At 34.5% G+C, this 20,701-nt stretch overlaps 1 protein-coding gene across 1 annotated transcript in view; it reads left to right on the top strand.

Annotated features, from left to right (window-relative positions):
• Window positions 1-20,701, top strand: part of ASCC3 (activating signal cointegrator 1 complex subunit 3) — a 287,341-nt gene that overhangs the window by 224,514 nt on the left and 42,126 nt on the right. Inside the window, 5 exon segments of the mRNA XM_009285000.2 lie at window positions 4,151-4,288; window positions 4,390-4,510; window positions 7,994-8,126; window positions 10,711-10,836; window positions 20,362-20,473. Of these exon segments, the coding sequence (XP_009283275.1) occupies window positions 4,151-4,288; window positions 4,390-4,510; window positions 7,994-8,126; window positions 10,711-10,836; window positions 20,362-20,473 (630 nt within the window).

Here is a 20,701-nt window from a genome sequence, read left to right as displayed (position 1 = left end):
ATATGTAATTATTTTTGTAAAAGACTTCATAACTTTCACGATTCTTTTGTTTGGCACATCTTTCTTCTATTGGGCATTTTAGACAATTGATAAGCATTATTCAGTGGCATATGGTCTGAGTCTGACGTGCTTTGAAAAGAGTACAGAGTACTAATAATGAGGATTCTGTGAAAATGGGAAAACCAGCACAACAGATATGCTTTGAGAAAGTATGGGTTTTTAGCATCTTGAAACAATATATCACACTCAAAGGGACAGAATTGGGCTGCACAATCTGTTAGCTCATTCTTGTCCAATCTGGTCTCCTCCTTTCTTTTGGAGCCAGCATTGTCATCAACTTGCTGAATTATACTCTGACTGGAATGTATTTCAGGCACTGGGTACTGTATCTACTTAAATGGAATCCTATCTTTCTACAAAAGCTTTTTAAGTATAATAAATTTAAAATATAAAAAAGTTCTATTAGCTTAAAGTAAATGGTTCAACAGTTTACATATGTGCAGGAACAAAGAAAATGACTACTTACTAGTTTGAGAAAATCTAGCTTGTTCAGAGATTAGAATATAAAAGGTAGAAATAAACTTTATTTTTTATAATAAATATTTTGCAATGCTACTAGAGCCCCAAATTGGTTTTCAAAGGTTTTTTATTAAAAGCTGGTTTCCTAATCAACTTAATGCTAGGAAAGCACAGGAGGTATTTTTGTTTGTTCATCAAAAAATCCGTGAAGGATAGCAAAACCTTTTCTGCATGGGCCCAATCCTGCCTGTCTTGGAGTCCAGGGAAAAATCGCTCCTTGCATTAAGTTCCCTGCATCGGTGTTGTACGGGTTTTTTTGTGTCAGTGCCATGTATATTTCCTTATATTGCTTTTAATGTACTTTTTCTTTTCTGAAGATAAAATATATTTTCTTTACCCTTTTATGAATTAACATTACAGTTGTTTTCAGAAAGATAAATAGTAATGAAGTTATAACAATGCAGAAACAGTAGATTTGTTTTATAGTCATGATGCTGTGTCTGTTTCTGGTTAATGAACCTATTAATTGTGCCGTTATTTCTTAATAGCAAGTGATAATATTCTTACACTACACTGACATAAGAGAGTTATATTTTTAAATAAATTGTCATGAGAATTTTAAGCCTTGGATTGTGCCTATGGGTAAAATAGTTGTGTTTATTACATTGATTTATGAGAAAGTAAGGGGTCAGCTAAAAATGACTAGGATTCCCTGCTGCTAAAATGACAGGATAGTAGTACATGCGCCAGCTCTCCTGCTAAGGGTTCTTTAGTTTTCCTGTGGTAAATTACACTGCTTTGCAGGTATGACTAACAGCACCACAGGCCACCGCTGTAATACAAGTCAGAGGGAAAAAAAAAAATAACCACCACTGATTGTAAAAGCAAGAAGACAATCTTGAATAAATTCCCAGCAGTGTGAATTTAGGATGTTTTATTCCGGCAACTACATGGCAAAAAGGTTTAGCTCAGGTTCTGTACTGACAATAACTAACATTGTAAAACTGTGTGTGCTGAAGGAGCAGTCTAATCACTGTAGACTAATCCAAATCAGCTAATTTGATCCTTGTACTCTCCTAGAGGAAAACAGAGTTTAGATTCATTATTTTCCCAATACCAAATTCTGCTCATGTGAATAATGAAATAAATGTCATTAGAACTGGCTTGTTCCCTTACATTAAAGACATAACTATCATAAGGTGATGATTCTTGGTGGGGAGGAGAAAAATTAATTCAGCAATATAATATCTTTTGTCAATTTTTGAATGCAGAAATTGAGTAAAATGTAAATTCATTAATTTTGTCATTTATTTTTATGATATTTACCAGTGCCATTTTCTACTTTTTCATCTTAATTCCCTGTGAAATGTATACATATAACTAGTATTTCTCAAAGTGTCTATCTAAGCATTAGGAGCCTGTGCAGTGCTAGTACCACTTCATAAATCCATAGCACAAAAAGCATTAATAGACTCGAAAATATATTTGTTAATGTATGTTGATGGTCATAATTGTAGAGAAAACTGTATACAGGCTCTCATTTTATCAAGCTTTTTTTTGTCTTAGAAGAAAAAATCTTTAAGATGGGTCATAATTCATGTTGTCTACACTGCAGTCACATGTCTACATGGTGACTAGAGAAATCAAAGGTTTGCTGATTGTATCTAGATAGATAAACTTTATCCTTTAACATATCCTCCTTTCATTCAGTTCTTTACTCTCTTCTACTTATCTACCCCTTTTCTTGTTTCCCTTTCCTAAATAGACATATCCCCTCTTCACTTCTCAATTCATTGTTTTTTTCTTTCTGCTTCCTTTCCTTTCAGTGTTTTATAGTCCCTTTCACTCTTTTCTTCTGTAAGCATCCTTGTCTTTTATATATGCCAGCTCAGTTTATACAACAAACCTTCCATGTCTTATAACATAGGAAACTCTCAGGAACATCCAGGCAACTGCATTGTTGGATAGGAGCTTAAAGTTTAGGAGCTTCCATTGACAGATCAAATTGATTGGACCAAGCCAAAACTTGAACAATATTTTTTTTTAAATTGGGTTCTCTGTTATTTCCATCAGTTGTGGTTCTGTTAGTCAATACTACTTCAATAAATAGGCTTTTTAAAATGCTTTGTAATTTGCTTTTCCTGACAAAATTGATTGATTTACAAAATCTATATTGTTTGTTTGTTTTTTTGACTATTGTATTCTCTGGCTTTTTTGTACCTTTTAAGGATTTTTTTTTTTTTTTAATAATAGTAGTGACATATGTTACTTGGGTTTAGATATGTGAATAATTTATTAACATTAAAGTCTGAGAATTATAAAACCCAGGAAATATTTAGAGAAGGTTACAATTCTGAACATCGGAAGTGCAACACCTGTGAGTCCTAAGTGGAAATGAAGATATCACTGCAGTCATGCAGGTATTATATCTCAGTATTTTGAGATAGTCAGTCTAAGATGAGACTGAATACTCAGTCCAAATTCTTCAGTTACCCTGAGTAATTTGTTCTGCATTACTGTTTTTTCTCTAACCTTAGCTAGACCTCCTAGGTTAACCGTGAATGATGCTGCCCATAAGTATGCAATATCATCATGCCACTGCTGGTGGCACCAGGAAACCACTAATAAGAGATGAGGTTTGAAAGTTCCTGGCTATAATTATATTAAAATCCCATAAATTTATAAATGGTCTTAGAAATAAAACAACAGAAGGAATATTGAGGGGTAAAATCACTAAACAAGACCAAAGTTGTAAAGCTCTTGTTCATTATTAGTGAGGGGCTTTTCACAGAGGTCATCTAGAGAAATAAGTTTGCTTATTATGGAATAAATTACTTGAAAACATAGGCAAGATATATAGTTAAAATGATAGTAGTTAAAATGATTCCAAGTAGTCATTGACATGAGATTTGAAAAAAATAGTGATAGTAATAAAAAATAGCTTTTTGTCTGGACTTCTGAAAGTTTTAAATGAAGACACTTATTGTATGTTGGGTTTCACTACAGGGTTTGAGTCTATAAATTACAAACACTCAAAAAAAATTTTTCAAGTTAATTTGCATTTCAGCATGTGAATAGGAAACTTTTTTGATGAGTAATAATTGCAGAATTATCAAACTGAAAAACTGTGTCTTTTCATATATTGCAGAATTATCAAACTGAAAAACTGTGCCTGTCTTTTCATAGGCATTAGAGAGAGCCAAATTTTTTTTTCATGACTGTTATTATGTTACTGGTTGCAGGGATTTGCTATGTTTTTATACCAGTTCTAACCCCTTTGATACTAGGGATTGCATTAAACAAACACGGAGCAGAATGCACAGCATTTGCCAGACCTGTCAAGATATTTTCAGAATTTTCATTTCCTTATCTGTGCTACTTAGTGTGTCAATAAAGTCATGTGCATTTTGTATTCCCCCCATCATTATTATAGATTGATTTTTTTTAGTATTTGATTTTTTTTAGAATAAAACCAGACTGTTCAGAGACTGAAGACTGTGTTTTCCTGTTTGTATAAACAGCGTTGCACAAATTATCCTTGCTATAAAAAAAAAAAGATAATAACAACTCTAAAAGTTTAAAATTTCTGAGTTATCTGTTTTAAAGTGTGCAACTGTTCTTTCTGTTACAGATGAATGACATTATAGTGACAGTTAGAGATTCAAATCTGAAGCTGACACTTGCTTTTGGAATAGGCATGCACCATGCGGGTCTGCATGAGAGAGACAGGAAAACTGTGGAAGAATTGTTTGTGAACTGCAAAATCCAGGTGCATTTCTTCTTTGAATCCTGCCATAATGAGTTTTACATGGAATTTGAAAAGTTGGCTTTTTGTTACATATACCTCATTAATCTTTCTTTCTGTTTTAGGTTCTTATTGCCACAAGCACATTAGCTTGGGGTGTAAATTTTCCAGCTCATTTAGTAATTGTTAAAGGAACAGAATTCTATGATGGAAAAACAAGGCGTTACGTGGATTATCCCATTACAGGTACTCACATAAATTATGGAAATGCTCATATGCTGAAATGTATTTCAAGGATATGCAAATTATCTGAATTATTTAGTAACTGATCACTGAAAATACCTAATATGGGTAGAGAATAGGAGTGCTGAGGAAAGGGTTTCTTTGATGCAAGTTGTAAGAGAACTCTTAAGATTTTATGTAATAATGAAAATGTTTCTGTCTTGCAAATCTTTTTCATGCTAAATTCCTTTAATGTGTATCATCCAAAATAGATATTAAACAATTAAAGGGACAATATAAAGTCATATTTAGCTACATATTTAATTGTATAAAAGGAAGTTTTCATGCATCAAATAATTTTTTTCATTTTTGAAACCTTTTTTAAATAGAAACAGATTTCTAACAGTAAACTTAGCCATGGTTTGAAATGCAACAGTTGAATCACACATGTATGAGAACATAAAATTTATACGTAGTCACTTGACAGTAAACAAAAAGCCTTAACTAGTCTAGTATCTTCAGTGATGTGATACTTCAAGTAAGTGATATTTCAAAAGTAAGCAGCTAAATTAAATATTTGAATTTCTGGTTTGATATAGACTTTTATTGCTTTCTGGCTCCAGTAAACTCCACTTTTCATAAACTGTTCTGCAGTGTTTTCAACAAGCTTAAGAAAGTGAACCATGGAAGAACTTCTTTCAGAGTTCAGACAGGGAGAATATTTGTCTGCATGGTACTAAGCTTGAAGAATGAGGACAAGCTAAATTTATTCCAGGTTTCCTGTTCTGTTTTCCCTTTCTCTTTTTGCAAGAGAAAGTTTATTATTAAATAATCCTATACTGTGCCAGAGATGTGTACACCTAAGGACAATCTAAATGTTATTTGTAATGTAAATAGAGAGCTTGCATCTTTTTAACCACACACTGTCTTTTCAGCAAGAGAAGCTTACTAATGAAAAAAAGCTTAAACTGAAAATACTACAGAGGTTACTTCTCCAAGTAAGCCATCATAGAGCTTAATTTAGTGGTTAGTGCTCTGCAGGAAACTTGGGATCAATTTCCAGACCAAACTTTGAATCTCTTTCAAAGATTCTGGTATGACCTGGGAGCTTAGCCATGCGCACTTGCATTTTGTGACAGACTTAGGCTGATGTAAACTTAGTACAAACAGTCTCTGCAGAGAAGTAGTATCTCGCTCGTCCCGACTGGAAGAATAGTGACAACTGACTTTATTACTGAATGGGGAAAAGTGATGAGGAAAGAAATCAACTGAAGTTTTAAATTTTATGTTGAGTCTGTGGGACTGTCAGAGAGAAGTAATAGAGAAAATAATATATTCAAAAGAAATCAGAAACTCGATAAGCATTGAGGACTTACTATGCTGTTTTAGAAATCTGTTGTACAAGTACTCACAAAGGCTTTAGGGAATGCTTATACTTTCACTCTTTATTGTCTTTTTGAATTCAGGTGACTTGGACATTGGGGGTTGTTCAATTCTTGAATTTTCAATAAGACTTTGGGGGCAGGGAGTGGATGGAATACGGCCATCTGCGATGGAAGCATTTAGATTTTGTTGTCTGCACTGCAACAGAAAATGCAGATTCCTTACTTTATGAAGAAACATGTGGTGTGGTTTGCTTAGAGCATTTTTATTTTTAACTTTCTAGAGAATATTTATGCATCTGGAAGTTCTGTGGATAGGTAGTACAGTTTTGCAGCAGCAATAAAAAGAAAATGTAATGAGTTTCTTTCTGAAATACTTCCAAAATTTCACAATATTGTCTTTAATGCTGCCCTTGAGTTATGCCTTCACTGTTCCGTCATGGTATAACTTGGTTCCTCCCTGCTGAAGTTACCTTTCTGTATCAGGGATGCATTTGGCTCCAAGGAAGCAGCTAAGGGCAGAATGAATCATTCTGGAGTGCTCAGTAATTTAAAAATAAGTAAAAACGCTTCTTTGAGTGAAGTCAGAGGTTTTGGGGAGGACCTTTTCTCAGTTACCAGACATTTAGTCAGCCCATTGGATCATATTTAACATTTCAGGAGTTTAGTCCAGTGATTAAAAGCAGCCAAGCAACGTACAGTCAGTAAAGAAAATGTTGGTTTTGGATAATTACTTAGTGGATATTGGCAAAAATCATTTCCTGACGCTTGTTGGTAAATCCATTTCCTATATGGTATTATGCACAATTTAATTCACCACATTAGAATAGCAAGAAGTTGTTTCGTCACCCTCCTGTGCACGTACCTATTCAGAAACATCATTTTCAAACTAGTTTCATTTTACATTTTCATGTCATTCCTAAATTAACAAAAGGAATAAACTGATAAAAAACATTGCTGTCTATATAGCTCGTGGGTATGCAAATGAAAATGTGTTACTAAAAACTGTTTATCATCATCGGGCTGTTTCTCCTATCATTGTCCATTGCTGTATGCCATTCTACACCCTCTGGCTTTTCCTTCCCCAACTGACGATTGGACCAAAAGCTTATTGATTCTGAAGCCAAAGAAATCGCTTTTCAAAATGCCAGGTACTGCAAGCCACACGTTGTGCAGTTGTGATAGAGCTCATAGAGAATACACAAAACATTAAAAGTTTTAAAATAAAGATGTAAAACTCACTTATGAATTGCTATCCATTGTTTCTTCAAAGTTAAATAGCATCTGGAGGCACCAAAAAGGAATCAGAGCTCTGTTGAGCGAGACACAAAACACCAGATTATGAGAAGACACAAACAAACAGATGATAAGCATACTTATCTTGATGGCCGGGTAGCAAGTTGAGCGTGTTTTGTATAAACTAGTGTTTTCAGTGTTTATAGAAATCATTAACTAGTATTTGCAAGTGATGATATGTAGGCAGAGTAGTAGAGGTAAGCTTTAACTGTACCTGCTTTTAAATTTGTATATCGTGATCTGATATAGGGACAACATATGATACGAAACCATCTCTACTCCAGTGCTAATAACTAATATAACTTGTCCTGAAGTTTGAGTGGTAAAGATCATAGCTGTCAGTGATTAGAGTTTGCCTTTACCTTTTTTCCTCTAAAATATTCAAAAGCTAGGAAATCGTATATAGCAGAAAAGCTTATACAAGGAACTTTTATTATTGTGAAGTCAAATACTTGAAAATTAGGAAATAATAGACAGTTGCCATTGTAGGCTTCATGAGTTCTCTTACTCATCATCTTTAATTGCATATGATCAAACGAGGGATGGATGTGGAATGGAAGGAGAGTAGAGGAAATTTATATTAGATGTAAGCTTGGATTCTATTGCAGTGGGTGGTCTTCAAGTATGCAGGAAGATAGTCTCTGCCAGAAAGAAGTTCATCGTAAATTTATCTGAGGTGGAAAAAAAAATTAGATGTGTCAAAACCAATAAGGCATACAAGGCCAAAGAAATCCAAAAATACTGTATTGCACATTATACAGATGTAAATACATTTATTTATACATTCAGATGAATATGTTTGTTTTATACATTATTGTTTCTTTGGCAGATGTACTTCAGATGATGGGACGTGCTGGCAGACCACAATTTGATGACCAAGGAAAAGCTGTAATTCTAGTTCATGATATTAAGAAAGACTTCTACAAAAAATTCCTTTATGAACCTTTCCCAGTGGAATCAAGGTAAAGATAAAGCAATCAGAAAAGCTGATCAAACTATAAACAGTACTACAAATGAGGGACAGAGAAAAGAGAAACAAAATTCCTGTGCCGAATACCTCCTAAATATTGGGGTCCTAGAGGAAGATCATTTTCCAAAAAACTATCCATCTTTAGGCAGAAAAATCCTTTCTTCCAAGAGTTCTGAAGCACTGTTGAGCTCTTTAGTCCATTCCCAGATGATACTACAAATGCTTCTCTGCTTCTGAGTGTTGTCTTAGACATCTGAATGAGAGCACAAACTGTTCTTCAAGGCCAGTGTGTAGGACAACTATAGATGATCCTCAGAACCCTCTCTGAAATTCTGTGACAAATTCTTAATAGGAAAAAAAATAGGTGAGTTTCTAGCACTTTTTACCTAGAATACTTGTACCATTATAGATACCACATTCTTCAAAATCTCACAAGTTCAAAAAGAAATCTGCATGGTGTAAACTATTACTAATACACTTTCAACACATCTTTCACTTCAAAACTGCAATATTTTTGTCAGAAATGTAGAAACACCACCTTTTTGCAGCCTCTCTGAACTTAGCTGGTACAAAGTTTGCTGTGCAGCATAATGTGACTCGTGCCTTGGTTTTGATATTTATAATATACTTAGTCGTTCAACAAGAAGCAGAACTAGAACGGTCTCCTATAGATGCATGTTTCATGGAGGAATTCTCAGACATCTAATAAAGCATGAGCATTACTGAAAGCTTTTCTCAGTGATGAAGAATTCACAGTATTGTCCTCCTAAGGACATTTCATCCCTCAACATAAGCGATAATGGGACCTCTATCTGGTCAGGAAATTTGTAGGAGCTTGAGAGTGCTATCCACCTGTGAAATGTAGTTGAAATGGGCTGGTGTATTTGAAGGTTAATTTCTGTGGTGCACAGACATATAATTTTTGCAAACAAAGAATGTGGAGACATGCGCTTCATTTCCTTAGGAAACCACACTTTTCTTTTTTTAACATATAAATTTTGCTTAGGACAAAATGCTAGGAGTTGAACTTCTTCAAAATGATAGCTAATAAGTCAAAAGAGCAGTACGATTAAAATGTTGATGATATATCCAGACTGTATGGCACTAGCATAAACTAGGAAATCTCTCAATTCATTAGTAAGTGGTGTTTCTAAATAAAGAAATAGTATCTTCAGTATAACAGTAGTAATCACGCCTTGTTCCTGTTTGCGATACTATAAATACTCTATGTTTCTAGTAGCTCATTTTGTGTGTATATATTTACTTTGTAGTTTGATATACTCCGTCTTTTACTATAAACAAAGAATATTTGATAAATTTTCAGATTAAGATACACATATTAATAACAATCTAGTTAAGTTCTATGTAGGTTGTGATCTGATTAACTTAGAGTTGTCTTGGTCTTTTTATGATCAAGTATTTGAGAGGCTTTATAGCTTCAAAGAGAAAGTGCTTTGGGGTTTCTTGGAGGGTTTTTAGTTTTAGAACGCTTTCCCATCTGTTCTACCAAAGAGCAGATTTATCAGCTTTGTGTAGTATTTCCAATTTGTAAAATTAAACTTCATATTTTTTTAATAAAAATTTTTTCTAAAAGCCAATGTCTGTTTTAGTTGTGAGACTTGAGTACAAAACTCATATGACAGGCCTTGTGCTCTCACTGATCGTGGGTCTGAAATACAGCACATTAGAAGCAAAAGAGAAAGCACTCTTTATTATGGAATAGATATTGAATCATCCATCCAGTTTCTGCTGGGCAGTCTGGGTAGAACATCTGCAGTTCTTACCTTCAGAAGCGTGTGATCAGTGGTATACAGCAGTAAAACAGCTACTCATACCAAATTATTCTTTACTTTTAGCAATAGGGAAAGAACAGTAGCAAAAGAAAAGGGATTATAACAGAGGAAAAATTAGGCTGATCCTTAAGGATATTTGCCGTTCCCTGATTGAACTCTATACAGGCACGGTCTCGTTAGATACCCTAATGGAGGTCTTTGTTCCATTTAATGACTCTAAACAGTATTTTACTTCGTAAGAATCATTTTAAACTGCTTTTGTTCTTCTGTGTTTCTGAGTTTAGATTCTGGGTAATAAAAGTGGCTGCTTTTTTAGTGGATGAAGATGAGGCAAAATCTGGGGGAAGCAGTTTTGATGTAATTTTAATAGCCCTCAAGTATTTGTCAAGTATTAGCTAAGTTATTGCCACTGTTTCATTTCCTGTTTGTCTTTCCATATGATTCTCTATTGGATTAAACCAGCATGATCATATGGTCAACACACAGTATTCAGAAGTTACCACTGAGTAGCTCCATCTGAATACATTCCATGAATGACTTAAACTTGTGCATTCTCGGTCCAGTCAAAAAATAATTTGAGCTTCATTCCACTATTGAGTAAAGAAGATGACTGACCTTGCAATTACATTCCCCCTTCTCCCCCTCTTCTCTTTTACCAGAAGATAAATATATAATATTTTCAGATTAAAAGTAATAAACCTTTTAATGCACAACTCTACAAAATATATTACCTGTCTTTGTGATTATGGAGTCAGCTAAGACCTCTTGTTTTCTGTTCTTCAGCTTGTTAGAAGTGCTGGCTGACCACTTGAATGCTGAAATTGCTGCTGGAACTATTACTTCTAAGCAGGATGCAATGGATTATATCACCTGGACTTACTTCTTCCGTCGACTAATAATGAACCCAACGTGAGTATAAAATACAAATGCAATTTAATCTAAAGGTAACTTGAGGGTAGAGTTGATCCAAAGGTGATCCCGCTGCTATTGGAGCCTAGAATACTCGGCAGTCTCCAATGTAGGAGCATTACTGGCCCACGTATGGAATAAAACTTGTGTGCACTTTTTTTTAATAATTTTTTCTCTAAATATAAATGCATTTTTTGGCAGATAGATAACTTTACAATTTAATGACAACTATAAAATAGCCTTATTGAGAGGACTACATCAGCATCCCTAAAATAAAACTCCAAATTATCACATTCCTTTAGGTATTGTATTTATAATGTGTTACTTTTTTTTTTAGCTACCATATTGATATGTTCTGCCCAGTTTTCTGTAGAAAATCTATTAAGACCTGGATTTTCCTAATAAATGAGAGAATAGCTATCAGCTGTTCCTCTGTGGTAAAGTTTACTTTCATTAGGGTATCCTGGTGAAACCACGTGTGCAATATTTTCAATGATTGTTATCATCCTGCCTAACTCCAGCTGGTATGCAGATCGTTCTGAGCTGTTCCAGCAATGTAGCCTGCCTTTGTCACAACATTGTTTGGGGTAAATGGTATGTTACCTATCATGTGATCATTCACCCACCAAAATAATGTGGCAAATAAAGAATTAGGCATTTATAGCACTAAATATTTCTTGATGTACTCCAGAGTGTTGTATTTCTGAAATCACGTTAATGTCCGTAACATTTGGCTGGGTTCTTTATGGGCAACTGCTGGTGGGAGCCTGCAGGTGATAAAATAATTTCCTTTAATTCTTTTTTAGTCTTCATTAGTTTTGAGTTCTGCATCTAGTCCTATGCTGAATCTGCCACAAAACAGAATTTCCATCTGATCTTCTTGGGAAATAAAAAATGAACAGTGTTAGAACTGTAAACTAAAGAAAACATACCCAATTCTCTCAGTTCATAACTAACAAAATTAATACATTTATGTGGAAGGTATTTCTCCCCTGAGAGTGACAAACAGCTAAATTCTGGTTTTGTCTAGGTTAGATGTGGGTAAAGCTGTGTTTAGTTGTATGACTTTGGAATTTGCACATGATCTATACTACAACTAATGTTAAAAACTATGCCACTGCAGACGCTATTCTTTTTTAGTATACAGAATAAGTAATGTTATTTTAAAACGTCTTGCTCTTGAATTGCTGTGTTAAAGTGATTTTGTTGATTTGTCTTTGGCAAGATTTGATCATGTGATATCTGTGGTAGGTAGATTTTTAAGACACAACATATAGCCCAAAAGTAAGTGTAGAATATAGAAATGTAGTCATTTGATTTAATAGGCAAGCTCTTCCCAATATAAAAGAAGGTTCCCACTGGAGTATGAGGTTGGCATGTTTACCGATGGTCCTTTTTTCTCAGCAGTTTCTTTAATGTGCAGTGTCACAGAAAGCTAAATTTGAAGTTATCACAATATCAACTTTTAAGCAAAAGTTCTGCGATTCTGAGAGGATTGTGGGAAAAAGGGGGGGGGGGGGGAAGAAAAATAAAACACTATATTTCATAGTGAGATGCAGAACCTTTGTAGTGAGAAACAACATGAACAGATCTTGACTAGTCATGTCCATAATGGCAGGATAGGAATGCATATTGAATTTTCTAATGAAATTGGAGTCTTTCATTGGAACGCCACACATGCAGGTTGGAACAGTTCACAAGTTGTGCTGCTCTACCCCCTGTCTCATCCACACGGAGGTACTCAGCATTCCTTCTGTACTCAGTCATGCAGGGAGAAAAATTAAGGACATTATTGACTGTGTCAGAGGTCACTTCTAGATACCAAGTGCAAATGCAATGGATGTGCACACTTTCCATTCTTTGACATGATAATAAATTCAATTAATTTTCATCCAAAGTTACTAAACTAGCCAGTCAGTAGAGTTCCTGGACCTACTATCTGTGGTATTTTCAGACCTCCTACAAGCCAAGCAGTTCCAGCGTAGTCAGTTTGAATGAGATACATCAAAGGAAAACTGAAGAGTTTTTTGAAGAGAAGTCGGTGATAGTTGAGATAACTTTGAATAAATTGCAATATAGTAATGGAGTTTACTGTGCCATAGATGAGCATGTGAAATGATTGATATTACCAAACAAGAACTATTTGTGGCCCTTAATAATCCAAAGGTTTTAAGGTTTATTTTTTTCACGAGAGTAGGAGCACAATGGCTGGATTTTGGTTTGGGTAGTTACACAATACCTACTCAGTGTCACTTGATACAGTGTTCTTTATCATGTCCTGCCCCAAAGCAATTTTGTTGACTTTCTCTCCACTGTGAAACAAGAACTATTTTCCAGCCAGCAGGTGATTGTACCTTAGTGGTGAATAAGTAATTCCCATATGCATGATTGGTAAATTGCCTTGGGATTCATTGGCATAAAAGTCACTGCATGTGATGCTGTAAATCCCCAAAATAATGGGCTTAGATAATATGCAGAAGATTTATATTCTCATTTATTGCCAGTTTTAGCTACTTGTATATTAAAGCTGCATAAACAAATCTAGGATCATTCTATTCCAATCCAGTATCATAAAATGCCTTACTGATGCCTACAATTTGTACTATTTAAGTAATGTTAATCTACCTTTGTTGTGAGCTAGAGATCGAAGTATCCTTTTGCTCTAAGTATCCAGGTTTCTTCTAAACATGCAGTCATTACAAAAGTTTTTCTGGCACACGAGGTAATTCATTAGACTTGTAATAATGGCTCTTTAAATGGTGGTGTTGAAAATCTTTGCACGTTACAAAACTTCATCAAACCATTTTAATTTTCTTGTTTGATGAACGCTTCTATCTTGAAATCTGTGAAATGGGTCTTAACTGCCCAGTTAAGAGGAGTAATTGAGCTGTTGGTTTTGGGGGAGTGGAGTAGCTTGAGTGCTAGTTTTGTTCAGAGGCATACTGACTAGTCATGTGCATGTTGTTCAAGAGATGATGTGCAAATGAGAGGGGTGGTCCAAATAAAACTGCTTATCAAACTGTATCAGTCTCAATATCCAGAGTTTCTTCCCTGTTCTCTCCCTCCCCCAAAGCAATTATTCCTAAATGTAGAGGGTTTTGAATTTGCATGTTAAGTCAAAGTTTCTGTGCTACTTCAGTCAAGTACTACAACCTGTTCTCCTTTCCACATACAACTGTAATCGATATGTTCTTTACTTAGTCAAGATCATACAGGACAGATCAGCAAAGTGCCCTGTTCTGTGAAAGGGGCTATTTTGAGAGGCTCGTCTGTCTCCTTTCCTTGGCTGAAATTTCTTGACTTTCACTCGTGTTTACCTTTTATAAAAGATTATAATCTGCAACTTTCTACAAAAGAGAAATGGCTATGGGAAACATTTTCTATAAATCAGGTTATGATATTTTCCAGATACATGTGCAGTAAAAGAGAAAAAGAAATTTAAAACATATGTAAAGTTAAGCAGAATCAGCTTTCATTTGGGAAGTTAATTTTTAGATATTCTGAGAGCACACATCGCATCACTATTAAAATGTGTGTAGTTTTTTATGTATTTATAAATATATATGACTGTGTGTGTGTGTACGTACACACTTATAAAATCAATTTTCTGCGTAAATGCCTTGTGAAGACCTGAAAAAATTTTTATTAATTCATTCTAAGAATTATTATTAAGGGTTTTTTTTTTCACTTTATGTCAGTCTTACGAAGTTTTCTGGAGTGAAAGAATAATGTGGCATAAATTATAATTAAATTATCTCAGACTGATGCTCTTATCATCATACGCTTATATTTTACTTTAAATTTCCATTTTTCAGTATGATTAGCTGAGCATGTCTAATAATGTGAATAAAACATCTGAATAAAAATTATTGTTATATACTGTTCCAATATAGTTTCTGGTATTGAGGTGACAGCTAATACTGGCCAGTCAGGATAGAATAATATGTATTTCAGTGACAAAATCACAGTTCTTCAGAATTTTAGGGCTCATTTGGAATTATATCAGAAGGGGGGATTACTGAAGAAAGTTAAATTAACTAAGATTAAGAGATAAAATGGAAAAGTTTTGGCAGTAGCTACTAAGAACAGAAGCCTAGAAGATGCAGGTATATTACACTGCAGTAATTACCAATATCCATATTTTGAGTTGGAAAAAAGCTATTTCTCAGGGTGGATTCTTTCTTTTACAGTCACATGTAGATCTGTGTGCCTGTATATATACTTCATCAATAACAGCTATAGCCATTATTATGAATTTCATAGCAAGAGCTTGTTCTTTTAAATTATTAGGGTCACAGTGATGTAAAAAGCACAGGAATGTAGTTCATGGTATGCTTTTACCAAACTATTCACACGAATAAAGTTTTTCTGATTCTCTCAGACTGGGACGCCCCAGGCTGCTGAGTATTTGAGCTGCCTCCTGTTCCCCAGTCTGCTGCAGTCTTAGGTGAGAATGCAAAGCTGAAAACCCCGCATCTCCCCATTCAGAAAGGAAATTCACATAATTGTCTTCCTGCTCTTGGATATGATTTACCTGTACAAATAATTTGTTGGAATATATCATAGGAAAAAGAATTGCTCTATCGATATGTAAGCAAATTTACATGTGCCTATCCCCTCTGATTTCTCACCTTATGAAGACATCTTAGGAGGTAAACTTTCTTGTAAATATTTTAATTAGGAGCACTGATGTGGAGGCAAATACCTTGCTGATGTCAGAGAAACTGGACTCTTTTTTTACCTTCTTAAATAACCACAATGTACAATATACTAAAAACTGATTAAAGATAGTAATGTATCTATTTCTCATACCTGGCATAAGCAAATATATGAATGCAGGAAAACACAATACAAGTAAAATACAGATAGAGATTACTGTCTGCAGCATTTGGGCATGCTGTAATGCATTTTAGCAAGCCAGTCACAGACTCCAGAGTCAGTCAGTGATGCCTTAACAACAGAAGTGAGTTGGTACACTGGTTCATAGCTCTCTGGCTATGAAGGTCCATCAATTGTGCCATATACTCAGTACCATTTCCATGGAACCATTTGAAGATGGGAGCTGCTGAAGGCCACAAGCTGATGAAAGTAAACACAATCGATGACTGCAGTGAAGCGATTTACAAAAAAGACTATCTGTGCTTCCCCCATACTTGTTCATAACAAAATTCTGCTTTCAGGACTGTAAAATCTCAGACAGCACACTTTCATGCTATCAAGTGAATGCTGTAGATTCGGCTTTTTTGTGCATTTGTTTCAAAAGGCCTTCCGGCTAGCAAGTTTTTTCTTTTAATATTTTTGGCTGACTCTGCCACCGATTTTCATTATGTGTGTCACTATTACTACCGTATAATCTGAACATAAAAAACATGGTGCTGTAACAAATGACTTCACAGCATTGACAGTTATAGCAGGACCATTTCAAGGCTGATGAAAAATTTCCCAGAGAGATCTCAGGGCAGGTTTACATAAGCTAAACAGGAAATGATTGCCACCATTCACATTAAATCCTAAATGTTTTGTGTAACTTCATCTACATTTTATGTTCCTGCACGTCTCTCTGTCTTTCTCAGCTGATGAAATTCCACACTTCCTTAGATTAGAGAAATAAGTTCATGTTTCACGGTTTGTTGTTCTTGCTAAGCTCTACAAGGTTTGGGATTTTAAATATATTATTTAAAAGACAACAAAAAGTTCCTTCAGATTTTGATTGTTTAAATTTTACATACTTTGTAAATTTTTATGATACCTAGGGGTTTGTTATTGCTTTTTCCCAATGGACTACTAATGGAGGTTAGCCTGTCTAGCCCATGTGCTAGATGCTGTTAGGATAAAACTGCCTTTGACTTTCACACCTCTCAGGGGACGAGTAATTGTTGTGTTCAAACAGCCTGTAATTGTGATCCCGCTGGCTTTCTCAGTACGCTTCTGGCTATTAGAATCATTAAACAACTCAGCACCTGTTAACAGCATTGTAAATATTCAACCCTGCTTGTGTGCAGGTTGAGTCCAATATAGGAGAAGGCTTACAGAGCCCAGCCTCATAAATTAGAGCTTCTGACAAGTCAATTATTGTGAAACTGGGCTTCACTGTGAAATAAATGAAATGGTGTGCTGATAAAAAGGTAGGCTGTCTGTTTATAGCAAAGGGAAAATAATGACTAGATGATTCAATGCAGTGAGCATGAAACTGCATTGTTTTTATTCTTTATCTGTAATTAAATAGTTAGGTAATATAGCTTCATAGAGGAACTCACATATGATGCAGTTTTTATACTTGGAGCATACCAACATGCCAAATTCAACTTGCATTTATGCCCGTGCATTCAAAATAATGTCTAATGTCATGATCCCTCTGTTTTCGCTAATGATTTTAACATAGTCTTTCTAGATGAATGGCTTTGCTTTTTATTAGGGGAAAATGTGCTGAGTGACCAAGAAGCTCCTGTGGGTGTGCTCAAAATTATATTTACCCCATTATAGATAGTAGTTAAAACACACTGGTACCACTTCACTCAAGATTACAAACCATTTAAGATTTTTCTTTACATTGTTTTATTTGCACTAGGCAGCTATATATTTACTCCTCTGACAAAAAATTACTGAAAATCAGCAAATTTAAAATTCACATAGGTTTTAAAAGGCATTATAATGCCTTTTATGATTACGACTTCAGTGTGAAATACTGCAAATTAGGCAGAGCACGAGATAAAATCTGTTTGAATTACTGTCTTAAATTTCAGTCTCAAAAAATAATTTCAGTGTATTGCCCATATCTCTTCCTTTGTTTTATCAGTATTCATCATCAGTGTTGTGGTACTGCAAATAATAGTGCTGCAATGATACGGTGAAAGTCTGAATACCGTGACAACAAAGTGCCTTAATTAGAATCATTTCAGTAGTGTTATATTCAATTTAGAGAAAAATACTAATGATCATTAGTGGTTTAGATGTGTAAAATAGAACATCTTCTCACATCCTTAAACAACTTACGAAGTTAATTTGCTCAATTCTTTCCAGAACGTAAACAAAATGTTACAAAGTAATTTCTGCTAATAAACAGACTCTAAATGTGTTTGGTGATAAGATGTCAGATGGAAATGTTGACCATTTTTATCATTACTACATTACTTTAGAAAATTTAAAACGGAACTCATGAAAATTAAGTTGCATTGAAAACAATGTTAGAGTACTTTTGCTACAAATAAGTTTTCTTTGCATGAGGCTCATAATGTGTGGCTGTCTACTATATAAAGCTTTTTAGTCAATGTAAATATATCTTTTGGTTTCGTTTTGGACAATAGCTATGTTTTAAATATTTGAGATCATCTCAGCATGAACCCATATAAAATATCACAGAGTTGAATACTCCACTGCCATATATATACACTTTGTTGTTGTCTAATGTAGCTGACTGTTTTCCTGCTATCAGAACAGATTTTTTTAATCTTTTTCTTATGGTAGTAGTGTTTTACTCCAACTTTACCCAATTATAAGTGAACATTCAAAGTGAATTAACCCCATAATTTGGGATTAATAACAAGGGAGAAATCTGGAAATTACTGTACTGCTATTTAGCATGCAGGCATTTTTCAGTTATGCTATTGCTATTCAAAAAGATAAATGTTAAAAACTGTGTTTAAGAAAATAATAATGCAAATCAGATTCTGTTAATAAAACAGCCATGGAAGGATGCTTGTAGTTTATAAAAATGCAATTCCATCTTTTGAAATTTGCTAACAGCAGCATTACAGTAAACAAAATAGAGCTTAAACCAGAGAATGGGATTCATCTGCCCAAATATAGCATCAGCAACTGAACTGACTGTCCAAAGTTCTTTTAAGAAAATAATAATGCAAATCAGATTCTGTTAATAAAACAGCCATGGAAGGATGCTTGTAGTTTATAAAAATGCAATTCCATCTTTTGAAATTTGCTAACAGCAGCATTACAGTAAACAAAATAGAGCTTAAACCAGAGAATGGGATTCATCTGCCCAAATATAGCATCAGCAACTGAACTGACTGTCCAAAGTTCTTTTTTTTAGTCAGTGATTACATTTCACCTCATCCTAAAGCAGATATATAAAATACTTCAGATGAATAGCATTCTGCAAGCACACGTTTCTCTTCATTGGCAGTAAAGGTAGTTAAAAAGACTAACTCAGGTGTAGCTGTAACTATGTAAAATCAGCTAAAATGAATCTCAGCACACTGTTTTGCAGCCTGTTGTTCATCTGCACAAAATAACACTGAAAGAACCTAATCTCCATTACGGCATGTGGCATTGTTTCCAGTGGGGATGCTGAGTACATCGTAACAGTAGGAAATTTTAGTAAAGCAGCTAGTATGAACAAAGGAGCATCTTTCATTGTTGCAGCAATCTCAGTAGTCCATTTGTGCGACAGTATTTTACAGAATTAAATGAGCAGGGACAACCTTTTTTACTGCGCTTTTTAACATTTCAATAAAGCATCAAATTTTTTGTTTGTTTGAATTCCACTTTGAAATTGCATGATTTAATTGCTCTGCTTAAATTCAGAATTTTTAAACTTTCTGAGCATGCTCAGTTTTTCTTTACGGCTCACTGAACTTAATTGTTACTTTCTGAGTTGGTGCCTTTGTTGAATCTAGGACACAAGTTCTTACTACATTTTTATCTGGAGTTTTCTAGGTAAAAGCTCTCCCTGAAATTATGTTAGTTTTTGTGAGTAAGAATCTTATAATACAGCTTAAATTCTACAGTTAAGGAGTGCAAACTTCAGTCACTGGGTCTTTTTTATATGCTGGCATAACAGTATGTTTTGGCACAGTTTTTATAAACATTTTTCCTTCATACAGATACCTAAGAACCATTATTACTATATGTAGTTTACCTAAACGATTTTACCTGAAAATGAACATGTGAAGTAACCACATTGACAAATACCCTATTCCTTTTTTAGCAATTTTAACTTTGAGAATAAAATGACACGGAAATATGACAACAAACACCAACATTTGGATTGGTGTAAGGTTACTTTTTCAAGAGATGTCACTATATGCCTAGTTTTTATTTTCAGAGTTCCAGGATGTATGAACAGTTGCTATCCTTGGTGGGTTTTCTTCCTTTCTCTTGAAGTAAAAATACTGTTACTTGTGTTAGTATTGCTTGTTCACTTTCATACTTATATAATCAGGAAAATATACTTATGCAACCAGGAAAATTTTCCCACTAACAAAATATAGCCAGTCCAGTTCTGTTTGTATCAACCTTTCTATTAATAGACAGAGAAATTACCATCTTTCCATATGTACATGCTTGTATTATGTTGGTTACTCCCACAAACCATTTAAGAATCATTAATTTCTTGTTAGACTATATAAGGGAATAGTTCTGTATTTAATTGTTTAATGTGGATATTGCTGTTCCAAGTATGTGTGTGTATTATAGCAGCCTTGTAAGTTTTCCTACAAGACGTTATTGTTAAGAATCTTCAGAGTGTCAAAAGTATTCATGTAATGCATCTGTTTTCAATTTATCTAGTTACTATAACTTGGATGATGTGAGCCATGACACTATGAATAAGTACCTCTCAAGCCTTGTTGAGAAATCCCTCTTTGATTTGGAATGCTCCTTCTGTATTGAAATTGGGGAGGTAAGACTAATCTGTGCCTTACAAGATTCGGTAAGATACATGCTCCTAAAAGTTGGGAACAGCAAGATACATGCTCCTGATTTGAGATGTTAGAGTTTGTCTGTGGAGCTATTTGTAAGACTTATGTCGAAAACTGAGCTTAATTGGGTTTGCAGCTAAATTATGATGCTAAATCATCTTTGCTGTTCTCTCTTATAAAGTAGTCTTAAAATATTTTACAGTTTTGTA

This window comes from Aptenodytes forsteri, unplaced genomic scaffold, assembly GCF_000699145.1.
Source record: "Aptenodytes forsteri isolate BGI_AS27 unplaced genomic scaffold, ASM69914v1 Scaffold171, whole genome shotgun sequence".
In the NCBI taxonomy this organism is placed as follows: Eukaryota; Metazoa; Chordata; class Aves; order Sphenisciformes; family Spheniscidae; genus Aptenodytes; species Aptenodytes forsteri.
This window is presented reverse-complemented; position numbering and strand designations above follow the sequence as displayed.